Source organism: Grampus griseus (assembly GCF_964374135.1).
Source record: "Grampus griseus genome assembly, chromosome: 6".
NCBI lineage: Eukaryota > Metazoa > Chordata > Mammalia > Artiodactyla > Delphinidae > Grampus > Grampus griseus.
This window is the reverse complement of record NC_139000.1, coordinates 19,719,846-19,744,294: the sequence shown is the minus strand read 5'-3', so window position 1 is coordinate 19,744,294 and position 24,449 is coordinate 19,719,846. Positions and strand designations below refer to the sequence as shown.

Sequence of the window (24,449 nt, the reverse complement as noted above, 5' to 3'; positions counted from 1 at the left end):
AATGATTTCATGTCAGTGTTGTATTTATGGTTTTACAATAAAACAACCTTTAGGAAGATGGCAGTGCGTGGTGTGATTTCTTGGGTTGGCATTGGGCCATGTCATCCAGGTAGGAGCAGGGCACTGGGGAGTAGAGATGGACAGAGGCAGAGATGTCACCTGGGGGTGACAGAGCTGGAGTCCATCCCGAGGGGATACTACGTGAGGTTGGGGTTAGTCAGCTCCTCGGAGCTCCCTGCTGACCTCAGGCACCAGACCCAGGTTGGTGGTGTCTGATACATAAGGGAGGGACACGGCCACAAGAAGACGTGGTCTCCGTGGGCCTTGTTGTGAAACACTGTCCCAGCGGAGGAAGGATGGATTTGGTCCGAGTCCTACAGGCCCAGTGCCCAAGGGACACATCCAAGTTCGCCTTGGCCACCATCATTTATGTGATGTGTGTTGTGTAAACCATCCGTTTTCTGGGGAAGAGTGCCCGTAGATTGTGCCAAATTCCTGATGGCATCTGTGACTCAGAAAGTTAAGAATTAGTGGGAGCTGTGGAGACACATTTCAGCCCAGTGTCTGGACACACTGTCCCCAACACAGGTCAGAGTGGAAAGCCTGCCTTGGGAGGAAAGGCTCTCTCCATCCCAGGAGAGGTTCAGGCAAAGCTCAGATGCCCGCAGTGGGTGTGAACCAAGCGACTGGTGGGCCCGCCGGGCAGCCAGACCAGGTAGCTCGGGTGCCCTTCTTCCTCTGTCCTTCTGAAGCTCTGCGTGGCTTTCCCGCAGTGTCCCCTTCTCTGATGCTTCCTCCCCATTTGCTGGCCACCGACCTGCTGCCATCCTCCGAGCCAGCACCCCAGACAGCTCTCCCACTCCCTTCAAGACGGTGTGGCCTTCCTGCCCCACCTGCCTGGAGTCAGCACACCCGTCTCCTAAGTAAAGCACACGTCCAAGTTCGTCTTGCCCAGTGGTCATGTGTGTGAAGTTTGAAGTGTTGTGTACTGTCTGTCCGGGGGAGAGCATCTGTGGCTTTGCCAGTGGCATCCGTGACTCTAGCCAGTGCCCTCCACGGTGGGCTGCGGGGGCCCAGCCGGGTGGACTTGCCCCTCTGCTGGCCTCGACCCGAGCCTCACACTCCAGACACGCACATCAACACTTGGCTTGGAGAGTCGAACTGAAGGCAAGTCGTGGAGAGAAGACGCCACCAGAAGACAGCTGTGGCCAGAGTGGGCAGGGAGGATGGCAGCTTCTCCTAAAGCAGGCCTGCTCCTGCCAGAACAGCCGTTCAAAGGTAGAACCACGTCCGGCTTTATCCCTGTCCTCAACCAGAAACGGGTGCTCTCCTCGAAGAGGACGTGCTGCTCAATCAGCCGAACAAATTCCATCCAATCGCAAGGATGACGGCACGAATTGGCCGAGTCTGGGCCAGCCTCCCGGGGGCATCAGCCCTGCCCTCAGAACCCCCCTTCAGTGGGAGTTTCCTGCTGTTCGGTGTACCGTGTGGACATTCCTGAGCCAGCGGTTGAAGTTTAATCAAGGAGTTTCTATTGGCTCTAAAACAAAAGTCTAGAGTCCTGCTGGAGCGGGAAGACTCCCCCGCTAGCTGGGAACGTCGGGATCCAATGAGGTCAGGGCGTGGCCAGAGCCTCCATACGACTGAAGGGCCAGCCTCTGGATTTTAAAATAAAAATTTTAAAAAAAAGCATGTCTGTTTATTAAGCAGCCACATGTATTTTGTGACAGAGATGAGCATGACCAGTATCTTTAAGAGAGAATTTGAGGTGAGACTGTTTAAGAATCAGATGAGTCATCAGGGTAGCCGCTTCGCTGAGAAGGATTCTGGTCCCTTCTGGGATGAGTGGACTCCTGACTGGAGGTCACAGATGTGCCTCAGCCCCATCCCACCCCTGAGGGGTAAGACAAGATCCAAGGGATTTTGTAGGGAAAGTTTTAGTAACTGTCATGGAGATAAAAGCCTTCAGGACCAGGGAGGGTGGCAGGCAGGGCTGGTGACCCACAGGGGAGGCCCCAGCTAGAGGGGTGTCTCGGGTGCAGGATGCAGGCCCAAGGCGGCCAGAACTTATTTTTCAAGAGAATTGAGAAACCTAGAGTTTTATATGGGAGGTCCATTTTTTTTTTTTTTTTTTTTTGGCTGCCTTGGGTCTTTGTTGCTGTGCCCGGGCTTTCTCTAGTTGCGGCGAGCAGAGGCTACTCTTTGTTGCGGTGTGCGGGCTTCTCATTTTGGTGGCTTCTCTTGTTCCAGAGCACGGGCTGTAGGCACCCGGGCTTCAGTAGTTGCGGCGCGCGGGCCCTAGGGCACGCGGGCTTTAGTAGTTGTGGCGCACGGGCTTAGCTGCTCCGCGGCATGTGGGATCTTTCTGGACCAGGGATCGAACCCGCGTCCCCTGCATTGGCAGGCGGATTCTCAACCACTGCACCACCAGGGAAGTCCGGGAGGTGCATTTTTTAATGGTGAACTCAGAACTGTAAAATACCCTAGGAGCCAAACTCCCATCCACCAGCTGAGCTGAGGCTGGCCAGCCCACCTGTGGCTTGCACTGTCCGGTTTAGGCATTTGTCCTTCAGGTCCCTTCAAAAATCTCTTTCTTCAGCATGGCACCTTCCAACTGCCATAGGTGGCAGCCCCATGTGTGAATCATGCATGGAGGGGGCAAGGTATGGACGCAGGACGTGATGACATTTGTTAGTTCCAGGCTGGAGAGCCTGTCACTTCTCCCTGTGTCCCCACCCCCGACCCCACCCACTTCTGCCCAGTGACTCCCAGCCAGGCCCACAAACGCTGTCCCTCAGGACTGTCCTCTCTATGGAAACCTGGAAGCCCCAAGGTTGGGACTTCCGGGGTGCGTAAGGCGGGGAATCTCTATGTGGTCTGACCAAGGGGGCTGCAAAGCTCTCTCCACCCAGATCCTTGCCTCTGGGTTTCGTCCCCTCAACACAGCATTCCACCTCAGAGCCCAGGAGGCTGGGGTTTGGACTCTTGCAGCGGCAGCTGTCAGGCCTCTGGGTGGATGGAGCCCGAAAGAGGTGTTTACAAGTCCAATGTTTGTAAATCCGGCGTGTGTGAGCTGGAGGCTCCCGGAGTTGTGCGCTTGGGCCAAGTTGGTGCCTGAGCCACCCTGGACAGCCTACCTGCTCTCTTCCTCCAGGGAGCAGAAGCCGGGCCAGACCCAGGGCTTTCAGCTCCGGTCCAGGGCCAGCTGGTTGTTCTGGGCACAGCGCAAAGGGCGGTGACCATTCTTCCGGGGCAAAGGGCCAGAGCAAGGATCCCAGGAGATGGGATCTCCAGGACCCTTGTGGAGAAACAGCCCGAGGCCTTCCAGCCCCTGGCAGCTACTGCTGGGGATGCAGCTGTGAGCAAAGTAAACGCTGGCGTGGGGTTCTGTGCGGCCAAGGACAGGGGAATCCTTTCAGGCGCTCGTGGGGCATTTACCCAGACCCAGTTGGGCACACACTAGGGCACGGTGATTTCTTCTGACCCTGGGTCTCTGATGAGCCCTGTCAACTCCCTCCCAGAAACAAGTACCCAGAGTTTTCCCCTCTTTTCTCTTCTAGCTTTATTAAGACAAAACAGTCCCATTGTATACAGAGCTGTGATTTATGTTTCATAATTTGCATAGCCAATTTCATGTCCTGAAGATAGCTCTATTACATTGCCAACACATACATTTTTCACATGTGGGGAAAGCTGGGTTACTCATGCCCGCTCCCCAGCTTGTCTCCCCCTCCCCTCCCCCCATCTCATTATACTTCGTGATGAATCGTCAGGACATGGGATTTCAGGAGTCTACAATTTGCTTTTTATTGGAACCTGCCGCGGGACCCTGGGGCGGACACTGGCCCTCGCGCTCCCTGTGGCCTGTGGACCTCTGGCCTGTGGGCCGTTCAGCTGGAGAAGCGCAGCAACTCCTCCTCCCCTGTGGACACAGAGAGGCTCGGGGAGTAGGTGTGGGGTCGTCCAGGGGTCTGTGGGTGGGGACGGTCAGGGGATGGGGATGCCTCATAGAGGAGGGACGGCAGCTTGGGCTGAGCTTAAGCCGGAGCCTGAGGCCAGAAACTTCTGCTTGCGGAGTGACTCGATTATCTCCAGAGTGCGTTCCACGGAATGATCTGATTTTTTGCCTCCTGATTTACCTTAGGTACCATTTTCCCAGTGGGGAGATAAGGCACAGAAATCTTTAACGGCTGCTGTTCCCTGGAATGCTATTCCTGTTATCATTATAGCATCACCACCATTATTAGTAACGGCTGCCGCTAGGTGGATGTAGACCGTGCGAGGCTCTGTGAAGTAGGTACTTTGTCCCATTTTACAAAAGAGAAAACTGAGGCTCAAATTGACACTCAGTGTGGCCAGCCCAAATGTGGCAATGCCGGGATTGGAGCCCAGTTCTGCCCCACTCATGTCCTGCCTTCCCTCTGCCTGGGCCCAGATGCCCCATCCCAGCTGGGGTAAGGCCTCAGGCTTGGCCCCATTTTACAGGTGGGAAACTGAGGCCCAGAGAGTGGATGGGCTGGTCACCTGGTACAGAGTACAGAACTCAGCTTTCCAGACCCTCACCTCCTACCAGGGCTCCCCCACCTGGACCCCGATATCCCCCAGGCCCAGCCTGGCATTGTCGGGCCTCCTACCTTCACCAGGAATGCCACAGTACTCCTTGCACTCCTTCTCTGAGTAGAACTGGTTGCTGTTGCCCTTGCAGCCCCCGTAGATGAAGAGGACGCACTTCCCCTTGACAGCATCAAATGCCCAGAGCTGGGTGGAGCCTCGGCAGGGGCCAGGGACTATGGGGAGATTGCAGGCCTCTGTGGAGGGGGAGGGAGGTGCAGAGCATTGGAAGTCTTTAGGACTGCTGACCTAAGACACCCATCAAAGGGCCTGAGCCAGGGACCCTGCTCATCCACAACACCTGGACCCCTTTTTATAGATTGAGAAATGGGACCACAAGAAGGCATACGTGCCGAGGGTCACCCATACCCAAGTGTGCAATTCCTATGACTTCAGGAAACCTGCCCTGGAATTCCACCACTGGAGCATCCTCTCTTAGCTACCTGTTCAATGGGCAGGTGGTCTGTCTGAAGGACAGGGTTGGGGGGCGCAGGGGGAGGTGGAGAGGTGGGGCCACACTCACCCACGGTCCGGCAGGTCTGCAGACACTCCTTCTCTGAGACAAAGTTGTTGCCGTTCCCCATGCAGCCGCCATAGTGGAAGGTCTCGCAGGCCATGGATGAGCCGTTATAGAAATACCTCTGAATCATCCCCAGGCAAGGACCTTGTGAGTAGCCCAGCTGGCAGGAATCTGGGGAGGGGCAGAACAGCAGTGCTCACTGAATGCTGACTGTGTACCTGTCACCGGGCCGGATACTTTAACAGGTATCATCTCATTTAGTTTTCATCTCTGCATTAAGAGGAACGATTCTCAATTCATTTTAAAGGTAAGGAAATTGACTCCCTGAGAGGTAAAGTGACTTGCCCAGAGTTACATAGAGCTGAAATTCAAAGCCATATTTGCTGGATTCCAAAAACCCATGCTCATTCCATTCCATAACATGGGGAGTTACCAACGACCCAGAGACCCAACATCCCCTGTGTTGGTCTTGTCTGCCCAAAGACTCGGTAAGGATAGTAGTTGATGGTACATTCACCAGCACCCATGCCAGCCAGCCTGACCTCTGCCTTATGTCCCACCGCCGTGCCTTTGCTCTCGTCATTCCTGCCCCTAGAATGCCAGAATGCCTTCCTTCCTAAAACCATATCTGGACACAGCATGAATTCCCCTTCATCCAGGAAGTCCTCCTTGATCACCTCATCCTCCATTTTCTGAACTCCCTCAGCCTTTTAGCTGACCCTCCCTTTTGGGTCCCTCACTTTCTTCCTTGACTGCCTCCTCTACTAGACAAGAAGGTCCAAAAAGATGGTGGTTCGTCCCCATGACCCCAATGCCCAGCGCAGAGTCTGCGGTGGAGCAGGGTCGGGGTTCAGTGTTTGCTGAGAGATTTGGAGAGTGATCATTTTATCAATCACAAAAAGCATTCTCACGTTCTTGCCCATGTGCTCCCCCAGCAGCCCTGAAGGGCAGCTCAGCAGGCTGTTATCCCATTGTACAGATGAGAAAGCCACGTCTAGGAGGCCACCTAGTGGTACAGACAAGCCAAGAACTCGCTTCTCATCGTGGAGCTGAGACTTGCTAAGCTCAGGGACCATGCCTTACACTCCTCTCTCTTCCCCCATAACCGCTGGCCCAGGGCAGAGTACTGGATTTGCCCTTTCTAGGCTCAGTCCTTGATTCTAGCAGAAAAATAAGAAAGACTTCACGGTGATGAGGGCAGCTGGGGTGAGCCAACTGTGGACCCTTCCTCTCTGGAGTGTGGCAGAAGGGGATTAAAAAAAGGGGGGTGATCATCACCTTCTTTCTTGCCGAAATCAGTTACTAGTTGTCCAGCCCCTGATCCTTCCTCTTCCTGGGGCAGAACAGCCCGCCGGGCTCTCTGGGGGAAGAAAGAGAAGAAGCCGTTGCAGGGATCTAGCCACTGCTGCTCCCCTATATACCCCTGGAATATATAAACAAACCACTTGCTTTGGGGATCAGGGTGTAGACAGAAACACTACTAGATTGGTTAATGGCCTGTTTTCCCAAAAGCTTCAACCTGAATTCCAGAATAGGCATCACAAGATAGATTTCTGGTCTGAAATGACAAATCAGAACAATACCTACATATCCAGCTTCCAGCTGAAATGCCCAGAGAAATATAATAATGGAAAAGAAACCTAACCCAGAGTTGGGAACCAGGGAAGAGCAGCATTCCCATACTAGAAACTAAAAGGCATTTCTACACAAGGGAGTGGGAGCGGGAGTGACTTGCAGGAAGGGCTGACCAGACCATCGTTAACTGCTTACAGCGGAAAAGTCATGTGGAGAGTAAGAAGGGACCCCGAGATTGACCCTAATACTCCTAGATATGGGGGTGGGGGTGGGGACTGCAGAGCAGGGCAGGCTGCCAAAGCTGTCAAAAGGATCTCTGGGAGTAGAGTCCACTGAGGCACAGTCCCGGGACAATTACAGAAGGATGAGCAGGGACGCTGCCGGCCATCAGGCAGTCTTCCTGCCCACAGGTGAGACCTGGAATCTGAAAAGGTAAAACTGTAGTAACCTTCAACGTTTCCCTTCTCCTTTGAAGGTGCAACTGAAGCTGTGATCAGGGACTCCCACTGTCCACCAGAACCCATCTCAAGCTGGTTGCACATAGGTCTTCCTTGGTGAGGATGAAGGAAAAGAGAAAAATCATGGAACGAATTAAATAATGCAACTGCTCAGAAGAATCACACTGAGCTGGAGAAATATCTCCACTAAACACAGGGTGTAGGTAAGAAACAGAAGAAAACTAAAACCATCAATGAAATTCGAGATGGCATTGCATCAACGTTAACAGGAGCCCACAGTTATGCAAATGAATAATATGGGAGAAGTAGAAAGTTACTGGAGGTGAAAAGGATTTTGTTAAATTTAACCACACAGTAGGGATAATAAACTGCAGTTTAAAGATTATGAGAAATAAACTCACAGAATAGGAATTCTAGAAGGAGAGGCAAACAATATAGAAATAATAGAAGAAAAGTTTTCCAAGTTGAAGAGAGACTTGAGTTGTTCAATTATAAGGGCTCAAAGGGAAAGAGAGAAAATTAATGAAGAGTCCTATCTCGACATTTCCTAGAGACAAAGGATAAAGAGCCTAGTAGTGGCCCTCAGAGTAAACGAGAGCATTTAATAACAGAAGCGGCAGAGCAATATCTAAAGGTTGTAAGAGGGTAAAGGTTGTAACCCAGGGATTCTCCACTCAACCAGGCTGTTGATCATGTGATATAAACACAGAAAGATATTCTCAGACATGCAAAGATCCTATAGTTCTCCACCATGTACCTTTCCAGAAAAAAATTACTTACAGAAATATTCCCAACACTTGAGAAGGGAACCTAAATACAAGAAGATGCATGATGTGGTAGAAAAGAAATGATGGTAAACTAGAAAGCCAGTAAAATAGAGAGTTGAGGTTAAATTGTTGTTAAAATCGTCATTCAACTTAATGTAAATGTTAAAAGTAATTCTCCAAACAAAAGGTGGAAAATATAAACATCAATCTCAGATTATATCCACAAAAATGAGGATGTGGGAAGCCTGGAAGGAAGAAATAAAAAGTAAGCTGCCTTTCTCTCTTTTGCAAGGGAAGTCATCAGTTATTGTTTCATTCTTTTTTTTTTTTTTGCGGTACGCGGGCCTCTCACTGCTGTGGCCTCTCCCGTTGCGGAGCACAGGCTCCAGACGCGCAGGCTCAGCGGCCATGGCTCACGGGCCCAGCCGCTCCGCGGCACGTGGGATCTTCCCGGACCGGGGCACGAACCCGTGTCCCCTTCATCGGCAGGTGGACTCTCAACCACTGCGCCACCAGGGAAGCCCTATTGTTTCATTCTTGACATGGATGAAGAAGCATAGATTCAGCTGAGATCTGGATTAAGATGGCAGATAGAAATTTCCCTCAAAATTACCCTCTCCAATACCGAGCCATCAGCAAAGAATGAATTCAGAAATTCCAGCCCCCAAGTATTGATCAACACCACTGAAATGAGGAAAGGGGCACAATTTAAAGGAAAAACTAAAGCTCTCAATCCACTAATCTGGAGCTGAACAGGAAGGTCAGCAAGGTTCAGCTCCTGACCTGCCCTCCAACTCCCAGCCCTGGCAAGTCATCAAATTTCTGATAGCTCTCCCTAATACTCCCAAGTCCTGAGAGAAGAAAACTGTGGGGAACCCTATCTTCTTCCTCTTCTGATAGAGGAGTAGTGAAAATGACTTCTGGGGAAAAAAAGAGGAAAACAGAGCCTGACTCTTTCTAAGGGAAGGTTCTGGGGCTACACAGTCAATGCTCCAGGGGGTGTCACTGGGGGCAGATGTACCTTGCTGCCAGCCCCGACTAGGTGGAATGAATCCCCATAGGGTATTTATCAGTCCTTCCAAAGAGAATGCAAAGCGAGTGTATTCCAACCAGCTCTGGACTTCAGAAAAGTGGATGCAACACAAAAAACCCAGACCTTACTCTAAGTTCGGGTGGGAGGGGACTTATATTTGCAGGAAGAGAGCCAAGGAATAAATGAAACCTCCACGCCACCATATCAGAATAAACAGAAAGTCTATCTAAAACGGACTAAGCAGGAGTCAGAGAAAAAGAAGTGATACAGAAACTATGCAGACCCACTTCAGAAATGAATGAAGAAGTAGCCTGAACTAGAGAAAGAGCCCAAGAGTCCAGTGGTGGACATGGCCGTGAACTGCCAAGTCCTCCCATCAGCAATGGATTTATATTCCCAGCTACCCACTGTCAGCCCCTGTTGGAGACTACCTCAGCTAAGGGAGCCCTCTCATTCAAGGTCATGCTCCCTTCCCAGACTGATCAACATAGGGTATTAAGGCTCCGTCCCTTGGCCCCATCATGGGACAACTCCCAAGGGTGGTCCTGGTTCCAGAGCTCCCTATAGGGTTGGTTGAGCCATTGTTGTGACTGCCCTGCAGCTCTTCTTCTGCCTCTGCCCGATCTTCCCTTTGTCTCTTCCGTCCATGTATGTTGATGTAGGGAACCCAACCTAGAAGAAAACATAACTCAAGAAGCAGAAGGAAATCCCTCTTTGGCCTCAAGTTATGGAATTACATAATAAGAACATGCACGAATTAAGACAAGATTCAAAGATGAAATGGTAAACGCTGACAGAATAAGACGAAGAGAGAACCCAGGCCTAAATAAACAAATTGAGAAGCAAAACAACATCGGTTCAGGGCTCGTGAATAAATTAGGAATAGTGAGGAGCAGAAAGAATAGATGCTGCTAAATAGAAGATTTCATAGACGAGACAGTCCCAGTGGATGCAAATAAAAGCAATTTGAGAAAAGCTAGTGCATGATGGAGGATAAAGATGCTCCAGGATGAGAGAACAAGTGTTCGCCAGATGGCAAAACTCCGCAAAGCGAATAGAATATGAATTCCATATCATGAGAGAGAGTTTCCTGAAATACAGTAGAAATGTCATCTGTGGAAGGAAAGAGCACGGTGTATTCCAGGAAGTTTTGATATAGACTCTCAACCCCAAGACATGTCCTTGTTAAGATGCTGACTTCTTATCAAGGAGAAAGTCTGTCCAGGCATCTGAGCAGAAGAAACAAATTGCTTCCAAGGAGAAGAAATAGCAGGCTGGCCTCAGGCTTCCCTGCCGCGGTCATCAGTGTGGAAGAACAATGGAGCAGTGCACACAGAGCTTCTTCTGAGGGAGAGAAAACATGACCTTAGAATTTGACACTCAAGCGAAATACCCTTCAAGGAGGAAGGAAATGGGCAGACATTCTCAAACAGGGAAGAATTCTGGGATTAAAACACCCATGAACCTTCCTTGAAAACAGCACTTGGTAAAAAAAAAAATGGCACTAAGAGATTAATAGAAAGAATAACTCAGGAATGGAGAAGCTGTGTTATATTCACTAAGGGTGAATGTAGACTCCACTAAAATACAGAACTATTACTAGATGTCTGGGAATCGTGGTGACAGAGCAGAATGGGGATGGTATCAGTCTGGACAACGTAAAAGCAAAAGGGAAGAGAAGATGGAACCAAGTTTGGGAGTGAGGATGTCTGTCTTCCAAATCCTGCAGACAGCAGATATTCTCTAAAAGTATCCATAGCGATGCCAGCCTCTTAAATATTAGTTCATAACCTTGACTTTATCTAGAGCATTCTTTAAGGAGTAAATCTCTTGTGGATAATAAATATTTATTTGAAGTTTTTTTTAAAACTTTCAAACTTCAGGGCTTTTTTTCCCCTGTCATTCCGCACGGCTTGCAGGATCTTAGTTCCCTGACCAGGGATCGAACCCGGGTCCCCTGCAGTGGAAGTGTGGAGTCCTAACCACTAGACCACCAGGGAATTCCCCAGGGCCCTTTTAAATTCGAGTAAAACTACAAGGAATGCCTTTTAAAATTTAGAAATAGCATCTGTAATGTAATTCCATTTAATAATAGCATATTTAAATCTGTTCCTCTATCTATCCAACCTTCCTTCTATCTGCCCCTCTCCAGGTGTATGCAGGTCAAATTACCGGAGTAATGTGACTGTTGGTAGGTGTTGGGTGGTGGAATTTTTTAAAACTTATTTTTTATACCTTTCTACTGCACTGTTTTGATTCTTTATATTGATCGTATGTTAGTTTTATAATAACAATGGTAATTTTTTTCTAAAAAATATGTAAGCAAACAAATAATATGTTAGCAGTGTTAATTCTATGTAGGAATAAGGACATTATTGTCTTTTTTTTTTTTTGCTTTCTTGTATTTTTTCAAATTTTCAAGAATATGTTTCTAAAATAAATATTACATGTATATATGTACTTATATACACACACACATATATAGATATATACACACACAGCAGTAGACTAAATTAGGATATATAATTTCCAAATAATCAGAGAAAGAAAGAATGAAGAATTAATATGGCAAAAGGCAGGAAAATAAAACAGAAGAAGGAAGCCCCGCAAATCAAAAGTCAGCACAGGAGAGCTGCTTTGCTCTCGGATTTGCGTTTTTGGGGGATCAATTGACTTTATTTTCATTTATTGCGTATCGAGTATCATTATCTCATTATTGAGTATGTCACTGCTTTTAGGCATTATGCTAAGACCTTTTCTAACATGTCACTGGATTCTAACACCTGGAAGGTAAAGGTAATTACCCCGTTTCACAGATGAGGAAAGTGACATCCAGATGGGGCAGCAGTTAGCCCAATAGCAGAACATGCCCATCACTGCCTTCTCTCAACGACCCCACCTACCAGCACAGCAGGGCCTAAGTGGGCAGGGTGGGGATGGGGTGGGGGGCAGAGGTACTCACCGAGAGTGGAGTGGGCGCTGGTTCCTGCTCCCCAGGGACACACTCACCTAGGGCAGAGGACAGGAGAGAGAGGGAATGAGACCCAGACATCCCAGACCCAGACAGGCTTTGTTTGTTCCATAGAGCTAACGACTACGTGCCAGGCGGGACGTGCGCTGGGACCTGTCTTGTGCATTAGCCCACTTCATGGACGGCTCCACCCCCACGGCTTGCTGCAGGTCACTTGCTGGAAAAGTGATAGACTGGTGGCTGCACCACTGTCACAACCTGCATCGTCTCCACCCACAATCAGCATTTCACGGTTGATATCTATTGAGCACTTGCTAGACACCAAGCGCGGCGCTATTGTATTTAATTGCTTTATTTCATTGACTCCTCACAGCAACTTCTAAAGGAGGCATTATTATCCCCATTTTACAGACGAGGAAATGAGGCTCTGGAAGGGTGACCAGCCAGAAGCCACCCAGCTCAATCTGAACCTTGGTGCTCTAACTCCAGAGCCCAGGCTCCTAACCCCAACACTCTATTGCCTCCCAAGAGGTAGCCATGGATTCTGGCTATAACCAAACTTAGACAGGTGGCAGCAGAGGGAACGCTGAATTGGGTCTACTCTCAGCTTCGCCAGGTACGCTCTGTGCGACTTGGAGCAAATCCAGAGGCCTGAGCTGCCTGTTCTATAAAGAGGGGAGGGGGATCATAGCTCAGCTTATCTCAGAGGGTTATGGGAAAGACCCAGGGACTGGGAAGATGTGCTCTGGGGGTCGTGAAGGATAAGACGGGCATCAGAAATGGGAGGTGGGGTGGAGGTGTCACTTACCTCTGTCGGGCATCCTGAAGATGGAGTCCTCAGGGATGCCCACACCCAGGGCAACTTCCCTGAACTGCTCCAGCAGGGTTTCCCGAAGCTGTGGCTCCCGTCCTGCAAGTAGGAAGCAGGGGAGACTCCTAGAACCACAGGTACCTGGGCCATCAGGGCCTGAGGTTATTTTGCCCAGGAAGTTTCATTTCGGGGAAGTTTGAAAACTGTTGGCCCAATTCCATCTCTTCGATACCCTTATGGAAACCTCAGCCCCAGAAGAGGATGAGGTGTCCCTCCCAGGCTCCCCATCTGGGTCTCCCAACTCCCCACACAGCTCTCTTTCCACTGGTTCTTTTAAGAACCCGAAGGCTCTGGAATTCTCTGGAATTTTCAAGATCAAAAGAAGAGGATTCTACCTCAAATGGGAGACGGAGCTCTACCTCCTCTAGGGAGAGTAAATGTTTTCACCTTTCCCTTAACTGGAGTTTTGTCAGAAGGAAAAAGCAAAACTCCCTGCTCTTCCCCACTCCATTTCCCTAAATCCCGGGTCTCCTCCCACGCCCAGCTCCAACGAGTGTATCATGTTCCAGGCCTTTACCATAGAGCTTGGCAGTAATGGTGGGTCCATGGCGGCGGCTGAATTTCTTGGTCAGAAAAATGGCATACTCATCATAGTTGGTGTGGACCACATAGGACTCCATGGTGATGTTCCATTCTGCATGGAAGATTCAGGAAGACAAAAAGATCAGTGGTCAGAAGGTTTCTAGCCTGAGATCCTTCACCTATTCACCCACACATCATCTATTCATCCATCCTTCTGTTCACCCATCCCTTCCATATATTTATTATCCGTCTTCACTCTCTCCCTCTCCATCCATCCATCTCCTCCATATATTCATCATTAATTCAACCACCATCATTCCATCCATCCATCCTCATCATATATCAATCCATAAATTCATCCATTTACTTTTTCCTTCTTTTTCTTTTTCTTTCTTTCTTTTTCTTTCTTTCTTTCATTCTCTTTCTTTCTTTCTTTCCTTCTTTCCTTCTTTCCTTCCTCCCTTCCCTCCCTCTTTCCTTCCTTCTTTCCTCCATCCATTAATCCATCAATTTATCTATTAAATGATTGATTGACTACCCCACTAATCTACCATCATACTTATATTCACTTACCATTTTTTAATTCTCTCACTCATTTATTTATCCAACCCCAAACATTCAACCCCTGACATGATTATTTGATGCATAGAGCAAATTCAGTAAACATCTGCTGGATTAATGATTAAATTCATGTCCAAGTCCCTCTATCACTTGGCACCACACACACTGTATATGGTAGATGCCTAGCAAATTTTTATCAGCTGACTGCAGATGCCTAACACGAGGACTGATGAAATCTTGATGTTATCCTTAGCATTCAGCACCATCACTCAAATTCTGGATGAGCACGTGCATGGCAGGGCAGGGGCGGGGGGAGGGATAGAGAGAGAAAAAGAAAGAAGGAGAGAGAGAAGGAGAAGGAGGGGGAAATTTGGAGGGAGGCTAGATGACTGCAGAAAAGTGGGAGGAAAAGTTGTAGGGGCAGAGAGGGCTGAGGCAGAAGGAAAGAGAGCTTAAGACAGCAGGTATCTTTTAGCAAAGGAGGGAACTGTAGATGTCTCCTTTGACTCAACTTACTGGGTTTGTGATAGAAGAACTTTCCGTCAGTGCCTGTTTTCTCATAAGCCCCAGAGATCGCCTCACAGACACCTTTCCTGGAAATGAACAAACCAAAAGGAAGGTAACTTCCGGCAGAGACCATGGTCCTGACACCCCACTCTCCTGCAGGGTCCTTCTAAATGCCTTTTTTTTTTTTTAATTTGGAAAGTAACATTTCCAAATATCTGGTTTAATTCTCACACCAGCCCTGGGAGACACAAATTTCACATGAGGGAACAGAGGGACAGAGATAAAAAGGAACTAATCCATGCTAACGTCTTGGTAAACCCAGCACTAAAAATCAACTTCCTTAAGCAAATCTGCACATCAGACTTAGGCACCATGAAGTCAGAATGATGAATTAACACATTAATTCATGTATTACTTTTTGTCTCTCTCATTTTCCTCATCTGAGAAATGGGGATAATGATAGCTTCTACCTCACATGGTGGTTGTGAGGATCAACTGAGATATTATATGCAAAAAGCTTAGAGTAAACACTATGCACTTATTAGGTATTATTGTTACTATGATTATTATTTATCTTGTTAATATTTAATGAGCAGCATCTATGTGCCAGGCACTGTGCTACATGCTGGGGATACAGAGGAGGGCAGGACAGACCCTGTCCCCTCATGGAGCTTATAATTGAGTGAGGTGGGTGGGCAGGCCAGGGGCAGATACAGTCAGTGTGAGAATTGCCACAAGGGGTGGGGTGGAGCCCGAGGTGCTCTGAGAACACAGAAGAAGGCATGTAACCTCAACCTGGGTTGGGGGGAGTCAGGGAGGACTTCCTGGAGGAAGTGACAAAGAACCTGAGTCCTGAAGGATCCATAGGAATTAGCGCAGGGAGGTGGGGAGAGGTTTTTGGATAGAAGAAACATCCAATGCAAAGGTCCAGAGGATGGAGGGTCCCAGGGACTGGAAGAAGGTCCACTTCGGTGGGTCACAGAGTACATGGCAGAGAGTGGGGCAGGGAACAGTGAGTGCTTGGGGGTAGGGGGCAGGGGGTGCTGAAAGGCCACGTTGAAGAGTTGAATTTTATTCCCAAGGGCAATAGGGAGCTCTGGAAAGGTTTAAGCAGATTTGAGTTTTTGAAAGGTCTTTCTGGTTGCTGGGTGACGAAAGGATTGGATGGAAAGTTGGCGATTAGAGGTGGGGAGAAGTGTAGAGAGGCTACTGTAGACAACCAGGAAAGAAAGGGTGGTGGCTTGGTCCAGGGTGGTGGCGGTGAAGAGGAGACAAGTGAACAGACTGGAGGGATTTAGGAAGGGCAGGGACAGGGCTTGATGATGGATCGAATGGCCGTGGCAGTGGAAAGAGGAGTCTAGGACAGCCGCCTCCCACGCAGCTTTCCGAGATGGGGGCGGGGGAGAAGTGCCCTTACTGAACTAAGGGCACCCAAGGAGAAAGAGCAGGTTGGAAAGCAGGCACAGTGTTGGGGGTGTTGCCCTTGAGGTGGAGGTGGGACAACTAGAAAGGGCTGCCCTGGTGGAGGGCAGCAGAGAGGTCTGGAGCTCAGGGCCGAGTCCTGGCTGGAAGTGGAGACCTGTCACTTTCTAGGATGGGGTGGTGACTGAAGCCAGGGCAGGGGGTGGGGTGGAGGTGGGTCCCCACTCACCGCCAGTGAGTATTAGTCACGCTGATCTCCCTGTCCGTTGCTCCCTCTCCCAGCACCAGCGAGCTCATGGTCATCTTGTCCTTGAACCTCTTCAGCCACGGGCAGGTGGAACCCACGGCCACGTGGAACCATTTCCCGTAGATCTAGGAGGCAGCCACAAGCTCTGAGGATCTGGACCTCGAGGAAGATTTGGAGGATATCTGTCCCCCTCCCTCCTCTCAGTGACTTCTCCTCCTAAGTGATCATCCTTGTCTTACAGGTAATTGGAGGCTACAGGGCTTCCAGGGAGGATGGAGCCCTGATGGAGGAACTCCAGGCATCGCGGCCAGCTTAGGACGGAGATGTGCAGGTGGGCCCCACCTCGCTGGCAGAGGACCTGACTCTGCTGAGATGTGGGATCTGGGCTGCTCACCTGGACGGGGTCCAAATCTCCAAGCCTTAAGGTCATCATCCACCACCGCTCCCCAAAAGCAGGAGTCCTGTCTTCTACTCCTCTGGGGACAGGTTGCTCACCACCTTGCACACAGCCCATACCTCCGTGTCAGAAAGTATCTCCTTTCCCTAAGCTGCGTCTGACCCAGGGCAAGCCTGCCGCCTCTTTCTCCTGAAAGGGCCCTCAGGTCCCCGCAGACCTTTCGCCATCCCTGACCACCAGAGGCCCTCTCCTCACGCCTCTCCTCCACAACGTTCCTCATCCCTGAACATAAGCAAAGTCCTCAGGCCAGCACGGCTACAAGGGTCTGACGGAACCCAGGATGGTGGTAGAGGGGCAGGCCCCGTTCAAGGTCACCCAGCGCTTCGGGCAGAGCTGGGGCCGGAGGGCAGACTCCCCACACACAGCGCCCTGCCTGGGCCTCTTAATCCCACCAGCCTGACCTCTGTCGTGCTTCTCATCTCCCCATAATCCCACACGTAGGGCGGAGGACCCAGGACGGGCTAACAGAGATGCTACGACGAGGAAGGTGAGGACTTGAAGGTTGAAGGGCTGCGGGGTGGAGGGTCACAAAAACCTCGGTGCTGCTGGGGGCTGCAGGGCAGCGGTCGGCACCGAGCCTTTTCTGGGTGGGTTCTAATCAGAGCATGGGTTCCCCTGGGAACCCGAGAGGGCAGGTTCAGACGTGAGGACCTTTGACTCAGAATGTCAGCCTGGAGGCCCACAGAACGGTGCATGCGGAATTGTAGCTTCAGCAGATCCCTGAGAGTCTGGGCAGCAGCAAGGGCCCTGAGGGACCCACGCGTGGAGTTCCAGATGCGGAGACTGAGAGCCCGGGGCCTAGGACTTGCCCCTCCCCCGCAGCAAGGCCCAGCCGCTCGGACACCCTGCCATCGCTGCCAGAGAGGCCAGCCTTACCCTAGACAGGTCGAAGTTCTCCTGCACTTGGATGTCGTCGGGCAACGTCGTCACAGGGCTGGCACTCACCGCCAGGCAGGCGGTCAGCTGCAAGAGCAGGGCCCCAAGACTCTGCATGGCTCCGGGCTCCTCCGCCTGGGGTGTCACTCACGGGCTCCGTCTGGGGACAGGAGAGCCACCACCTGCCTGCACGAGGCAGCTATGGACTGGGGCTGGGGAACGGGCCTGTGGCTGTAGATGACCTTGCTGTTTGCTCTGTTCAGCCGGGACCAATCAGGGCCCCAAGGCCAGGGCCAATCGATCCCTTGTAGTGCCCAGGCCGGGGTCAGGGTCCCGAGGGGCCAGGGTGGCTGCTTCAGAGGAGCTGCTGGCCAAATGCAACCCGGTCCTGGTGCAGCCGGGCGCTAGGTTCAGGCCCCATGAAGGCTTCCCCAGAAACTCCTCACCTGTCCCAGGTGGGATGAAGAGACGGGCAGCCCCTGGCCCTTCCCGCTGGGTCGTTCCACCTGTGAGCCAGGAGGACAAGCCTGACTGGCCCATTTCTCAGATGAGAAAACTGGGGCCCGGGGAGAGGAAGTGACTTAGCAGAGACAATAGGGAGGTCTGTGGCAGAGCCCAGACGAGAGCCCGGGTGTCCTGTCCCCAGAGTTCCTTCTCTGAGCCGTGGCTTCCCACAGCCCTAGCAAATAATAGTAGAAATGATGATGATGGTGTTCACAGCTTCCATTCCGCGAGCACCTGCTGTGTGCCAGCTGTCTACCAGCACTTTCCACCGGCCACGGAATTGATCATCCCCACAACAACCCCATCAAGTAGGTGCTATTACTCCCCTTTATACGTAGGGCGTTTGAGTCTCCAAGAGGTAAAGTGACTTGCCTAGGGTCTCCCAGCTGGGAAGCAGCATTGCTGGGAGAGGCAGCATCTGGTGGTGGCTGAGAGCGTGGACTCGGGAGCCAGACTGCTTTCTGTGCCGCTCACTGGCTGTGTGGCCTTAGGTGAGTGACTTTCCCTCTCAGTGCCTCCGTGCCCTCATCTGCAAATGGGGATAATAGTTCCTGGTTCAGAACATTGTCACGAGGGTTGATGGAGTTACGCTTGTAAAGCACTAGGACAGTAGCCGGCAATGGTAAGAGCGAAATGTGTATGTAACAGGTTGGATAGTGTCTCCCCCAAATTCATGTGCACCCGGGACCTCAGACTGTGGCCTTATTTGCATAATTAGTTCAGGTGAGGTCATACTGGAGGAGGGTGGACCTAAACCCAAGGACTGATGTCTTCATAAGAGAAAGTTGGGTGGGGGGTAAGATTTTGATACAGAGACACACAGACACACAAGGAAGACGGCCACGCGAAGACCGAGGCAGAGCTTGGAATGAGGCAGCAGTAAGCCAAGGGCTGCTGGCAGAAGCTAGGAAGGATTTTCCCCTGGAACCTCCTGGAAGAATGCGGCCCTCCTGACAACTTGGTATTGGACTTGTAACCTCCAGAACTGTGAGGAAAATACATTTCTGTTGTTTTATACCACCCAGTTTGTGGTGTTCATTAATGGCAGCCTTAGGAAACTAGACAGTATCCATTGCATTAAAATATTTAAATGGGAATTTTTTAAAAACCCAGGTCTGTTTGTCTCCATAGAGCAAACTCTTGCCAGTGATACTGCAGGCCCTCTCTAGGAAGAGCCCTTCTCCAGTGGTCAGAACTTCTGTCTTCATTTCCTCCCTGCCCTTGGCACAGAACATTCCACACACACAGTAGCCTCCTTGCTACAGCTGGGAATGACCCCTTCAGACAGGCAGGTCCACAAGAAAGACCCCTGCTCATGTGAGGATCCGGCAGTTCCCCCACAGAGTTGCCCCAACAACTGGTGAGTCATGTCCCTCTGTAAGAGTCATCAATACATTCATCTTTCCAGTATCAGGAACAAGTGTGTCTCTAGTCATAATAAGTGAATGTGTTTCCTCTGCTCTGTCACTGGCAGCTTGGCTAGTGATGACATTCCCTTTTCACTTTGGCTGCCAGGAAGCTCAAAGCCATATGACAAATTTAATCATAGCAAGTATCTTGGCTTAGATTTCTGAAACACTTATCTTCCCTCTTGTTCACCAAGTTTCGCAGGCTTTTATGCTTTGGTTCGTGGTGGTAGTAAGAAGGCAGAGTCTGAATTAAGAGGGGTGCAGACAACTGGCAGCCAGAAGTCTTGACTCGCTCTGCATGACTTTGGGTATGGCCTTCGCTCTCTGAAGCCCACTTTCCTCACCTGTAAATGGAAGAAAACAATCCCTGACGCGTCTGCCAAGAGGTCAAGTGAGCGATGTGTGTGAAAGTGCTCTTTAAACAGTCCACTGCCTCACCTGCGTGATGGTCTCAGGAGGTCTGTCTTTGGAGAGACCAGACCTGATATAAGAATGAAAAAATAACAATGAATCATGAATAGGAGCAGTGCCACCCTACTAAGGTTGCGTACAGTGTACCGTGATGGCTCGACCGATCTTCATAGAGGGTCTACGTTATTAGGGTTGTCAATCCCATTGGCCCCAGGGGAAGCCTGAGGTCCACGGGGGTGTGGAAGAATCCGGCCTCCTTTGGATAGGATTGCTAATCCAGCCACACAGCCTCTCCTGAGGGTGGGGGGATGCAGTGTGGGGGGGTTGTGGGTGGGAAGAGGCCCAGAGGATGGGCCCGGGATGTTGATCTCTTCTCCCGCCTCCAGCGATGTTTGCTCTCCTCAGATTATTAACCAGAGCAAACAGAGAGAGCAAACTCTGCCAAAGCCCACCTGGACTTTGAGCTGCTTTTTAAAAATTAACCCTGGGCCCAAGGATGGAAGGCCGGCAGTGATCCGGGGTACTGACCCCTCTTCCCCTTCTGGCCATCGGGGTGGAAGGATCGGGGCTCTGGGGCCCCTGTCCTCCTAGGGGACCCAGGGGTCCAAGTGTCCACTGGAATTGGCCAGGTCCCAGAACCATTTCAAGGGGAGGGCGAGGTCCTGCCTGTGCAAGAGGCCGCTGAGCCTCAGAGGTGCCCAGTGTGCAGGAAGGCATAGAGGCCTGTTTCAGGTGAACACTCTGGGGCTCAGAGAAGGAATGGGACTTGTTCAAGGTCACCCAGCTTGGGGCCGAGTTGGGGGCCAAATAGGCCTGACTGCAGTGCCCAGGCTTTCCCCCATCATTTATTCATCCACTCATTCATTCACCAAACATACACTCCATGCTCGGTGCTGAGGGTAGGACGGAAAGCATGACAGACTCCCCAGTTCTCCCTGCCAGGATGGGGGGCAGGGGAGTGAGAAGAAGGTAATAAGACAGGATGGTCCCTGCAGTGATGGGGGAAGCAGCAGAGGCCAGGGGAGAGACTTTGACCTGAGTAGTAGAAATTAGCCAGACAAAAGCGCATGCGTGGGGCGAGGGTGGGGTTGGAGGAGGAGAGGGTATTCCAGACAGAGGGAACAGCAGCTGCGAAGGCTTAGTGGAGGAAGATGCAGAGAGAAGTGTATTTGGAATGCAAAAACAAGCAAACAAGCAAAACCATAGGTCTGCAGCTTGGGAGACAGAGACACGTGGGGAAAGCCAGGCTGGGGAGGTGGCTGAGGTCCAGCAGGGAGGACTCTGACGCCAGGTCAAGGGGCTTGCTTGTTATCTGGAGTATGTGGGGAGCCCTAGAGAGTTTTCAGAAGTGCTTTCCGGGCTTCCCTGGTGGCACAGTGGTTGAGAGTCCGCCTGCCGATGCAGGGGACACGGGTTCGTGCCCCAGTCCAGGAAGATCCCACATGCCGCGGAGCAGCTGGGCCCATAAGCCATGGCCGCTGAGCCTGTGCGTCCAGAGCCTGTGCTCCTCAACGGGAGAGGCCACAACAGTGAGAGGCCCACGTACCGCAAAAAAAAAAAAACAGAAGTGCTTTCAGATTTTAAAATCGGCTGAGGTGAGAGAGGAAGCTGTGCAAGTGGGAGGCCCAGGAAAGCAACTCTCTAGAGACTCGCCAGGAAGAAGGAAGGGGCCGCAACACTGGGACCCAGCAACTGGACAAGCAGGGACATCAAAGACATGGGTGGACGTGGTCAAGGTTGGGGCCTTCCTCTGCTCATGGTGGAAGAGGGTGGCAGGGAGACCTCGCCTCCTCACAAGGAGGCATCCAGCTGCGGGCCTCGCCCCAGTGCCTGACCCTGCCCAGTTCCCTCAGACTCAGAGCCACAGCCCCATCCCTTCATGGGGAAGCTGGAGGCGGTAGCAACCAGGACGCCATGACAGTGATGGGGAAGGGGTGTTTCTCACTGCCCAGCTCTGTCTAGGCTTTGTTCCTCACTCCCCACCCCGGTCCCAAAGAGCCAGGCCACCCAGAGACTTGAGTTCCGGTCCTCGTGACTTGCTGGGTGACTGTGGGGCAGTCCTATCCCTCCCTGGCCTCATCTTCCTCATCTGGGCCTCCAAATGAAGGTAAAATAACTCACGTGACAGGGCTGAAGTAAGCACTGGAGGAGGGACATTTGTGAAAGTGCTCCCCAGTGTACATGCCGGAGGTATCGATGTCGTCACAGGCAGTTAGCCCAGTGCGTGGCACCAGGTAAGAGCTCCCTACACAGCAGAAATTACACGCAAGAAGGTGTGGGCATCCCGTGTCCACTAGAGGGCAGCAGAGAAGTTCTAGAAAGACCACTGGGGTTTGTCCCCATTCCTCCGTACAGGCAGGAGGCAGAGGCCTAGAGCAAAGGCCCACGGAAGTGGTAGAACCGGGGCTGGAACCCAGCCTTCCTTGCCCCAAGCCTGCTTACACCCCCCTGGTGAGTGTAAAACACTCAGCTTCTGCCTCGCCTATCCCCAGAGCTGGATGCTTAGATGGGGCCCTTTGAAAAATCGTTCGCTGCCCAGTGAATTCAGTTCTCCTGATGAACCAGAATTGGGAGTCGCTGCCAAGACAGCAAGGGCGGAGATAACCTGAATAACCACTTGATTAAGCTCGTACTGTGTGTCAGGCCCCACGCTGAGCACTCTACAAGCATGGCTTACTGAATCCTCCTGTTAAGGTTCAATCATTTTACTACAATGCTAGTCCTACTTTGCAGATAGGGAAACTGAGGCTGAGAGATCAGGTGACCTAGTGTCAATGGTCACCCAGCCAGTGAGTAGTGATCCAAACCCAGATCTGTCTCCCTGACACCCAGGTCACTCTGCTGGCCTCCCAGCCCCTTGTCCCCTGATAAACAGTGGGCCCTTGGCTGTGTTCTTTCAGACACCTGGAGCAGAGGGGTGGGTGTCTCCCTTCACTGGACCCCTCACAGCAGGAGTGAGCCTGGTTCTCCCTTCCCTGGCCAAGGGCATGCTCTGTCTCTCCCATGAGACCTGACCCTTCCCTTTTTCCCAGCACTGTGCTGGGCACTTAGGTGCTCAACAACCACATACTAATTGACTGACTTAGAACTGTGAGTGGAAATGTAGGTCAGACCCCCAAAAAGGACCACCTAACTAGAAGACAGCTGAGGGAGACTGGGAGATTGAAATCACCATGGCCAAATCCTTGAATCACGATCAATGAATGAGCAAATGAGCGAGTGACCGGGATACTCATTGGCACGACTTAAAAGGCAAAGATACCTGTTCCCTTGCATCACCGACTTTGAATTAGTCTGTGTATCGTGGCTGGGAGGATCCCCAAGGCTTTGTCCAGCAGTGTGACGGTTGAGCAACTGAACTTTGCACCCAGACAGTCCTGGGTTCCAGTCATGGCTGCGACCCCTTCCTGCCTGTTTGATCTTAATTGACTTCAACTTTCTCAACCTGAGTCTTCCCCTGTTAAATGGAGTTAATAAGAGCTCATAGGGGTGGAGAAGAATTAAATGATGAGCAACATGTCACGTTCTTGCTGCTTGCAGAGAGCTCAGCAAATAAGAAATGATAGCGCAGGGTGGAGGGTGCCCTTAGATGTTGTCAGTGTAGACTCCTAGCCTGCAGAAGCAGCCCAGAAAGTGAGACACTTTGGAGCTCAGTGTTCTTGAGATCCAGCTGCCCCTGGAACAGAGCTTGTGGCCCAGAGCCTGGCTCCCTTTGTACCCCAGAAGAAAGGGCTCCCAAAGGAATAAACTTCCAAAGGCCTGTCTGCATTCAGGAAGAGGACACAGGCGTTTTCCTACTCTTTGCAGACTGGTCTTATCTGTCCTGCATTAAAGCAAGACCTCAGGAGGCCTGCCCGACTCCTGGCTGACCGAGTTGACATCACCCAATATCCTTGGAGGGACTAAAACAGCTCTTTTCTGAAATCACGAGGCAAGCCAGACTCCTTGGAAGGTCCCACTGGCCTTTCTTCAATGAAGACAAATGAATCTCTCCCAGTCAGCTTCCCTGGAAGGGCAGTGGGAACACTTCCCTGGATTTTCCACTGGGTGACCCAGTCCTGAATGGCCACTCTCTCCCTGGAAGAATCCGTATTAGAAGGCGCACCTTGCAGGAAGGAGTCAGCAGAGCTGGATGTCAAGTTCATGAGTCTGTATAACCAGAGTCCAGATATTGATGCAATTCCTCTCCTGGAAAACAGGACTGGTAGAATGTTTGTGCTGAAAGCATTCATTAGTAATAAAAATAGTAATAACAACCAGTATGTATTTAGCACTGACCACATGCCAGGCTCTGTCCTAAACCGTCTACACAGTTTCACTCTTTTAATCCTCGTATCATTCCCCATGAGCACATTAACTTCTCGTCGTGTAAACCAATCGTATCCCCACTTTATAGAGGGGGACTGAGATTCAGAGAGGTTAACCACCTTGCCCAGGTTCCCACAGCCATAAGCTGGGCAGACAGGCTGAGAGGATGGGTTTGACAAGGTTCTATATAGCCTGGAGACCACCCAGAGCCCTGTGCGCCACATAAAAGCGGGACTGCAGGGGTCCATTTCTAATTCTCTCGTTTCTGGCTAGGCTGCACAGAATCCTCCTTCATTGGGTAGTCTGTGAAAAATTATTTTATCTTCGGAGGTGGTGAAGTTTCTTACATGGGGGAAAATAGCTTGGGAAGTCCATTTCTCTGCCTCACTAAAGACCTCTGTATGGTCTGGCTTTGCTGG

General features: G+C 51.0%; 1 protein-coding gene across 1 annotated transcript; it reads right to left on the bottom strand.

Annotated features, from left to right (window-relative positions):
• Window positions 1–3,537: 3,537 nt before the first annotated feature.
• AMBP (alpha-1-microglobulin/bikunin precursor) lies at window positions 3,538–17,628 on the bottom strand. The gene is made up of 10 exons (XM_082656652.1): window positions 17,399–17,628; window positions 16,048–16,190; window positions 14,406–14,482; window positions 13,324–13,440; window positions 12,744–12,845; window positions 11,927–11,973; window positions 6,410–6,491; window positions 5,135–5,302; window positions 4,635–4,808; window positions 3,538–3,922 (listed from the first exon to the last, which is right to left on the bottom strand). The coding sequence occupies exons 1-10, from the start codon at window positions 17,513–17,515 to the stop codon at window positions 3,891–3,893; spliced, it is 1,059 nt and encodes a 352-aa protein (XP_082512778.1). The 5' UTR covers window positions 17,516–17,628; the 3' UTR covers window positions 3,538–3,890.
• Between the last annotated feature and the right edge of the window lie 6,821 nt (window positions 17,629–24,449).

Coding starts and splice junctions, on each gene's coding strand:
- AMBP (XM_082656652.1), bottom strand. CDS start 17,515: ATGCAGAGTCTTGGGGCCCTGCTCTTGCAGCTGACCGCCTGCCTGGCG. Junction 6,492..11,926: donor CAGCGCCCACTCCACTCTCG/GTGAGTACCTCT, acceptor TTCTTCCCCCAG/AGAGCCCGGCGGGCTGTTCT. Junction 5,303..6,409: donor TGATTTCGGCAAGAAAGAAG/GTGATGATCACC, acceptor GCCCCTCCCCAG/ATTCCTGCCAGCTGGGCTAC.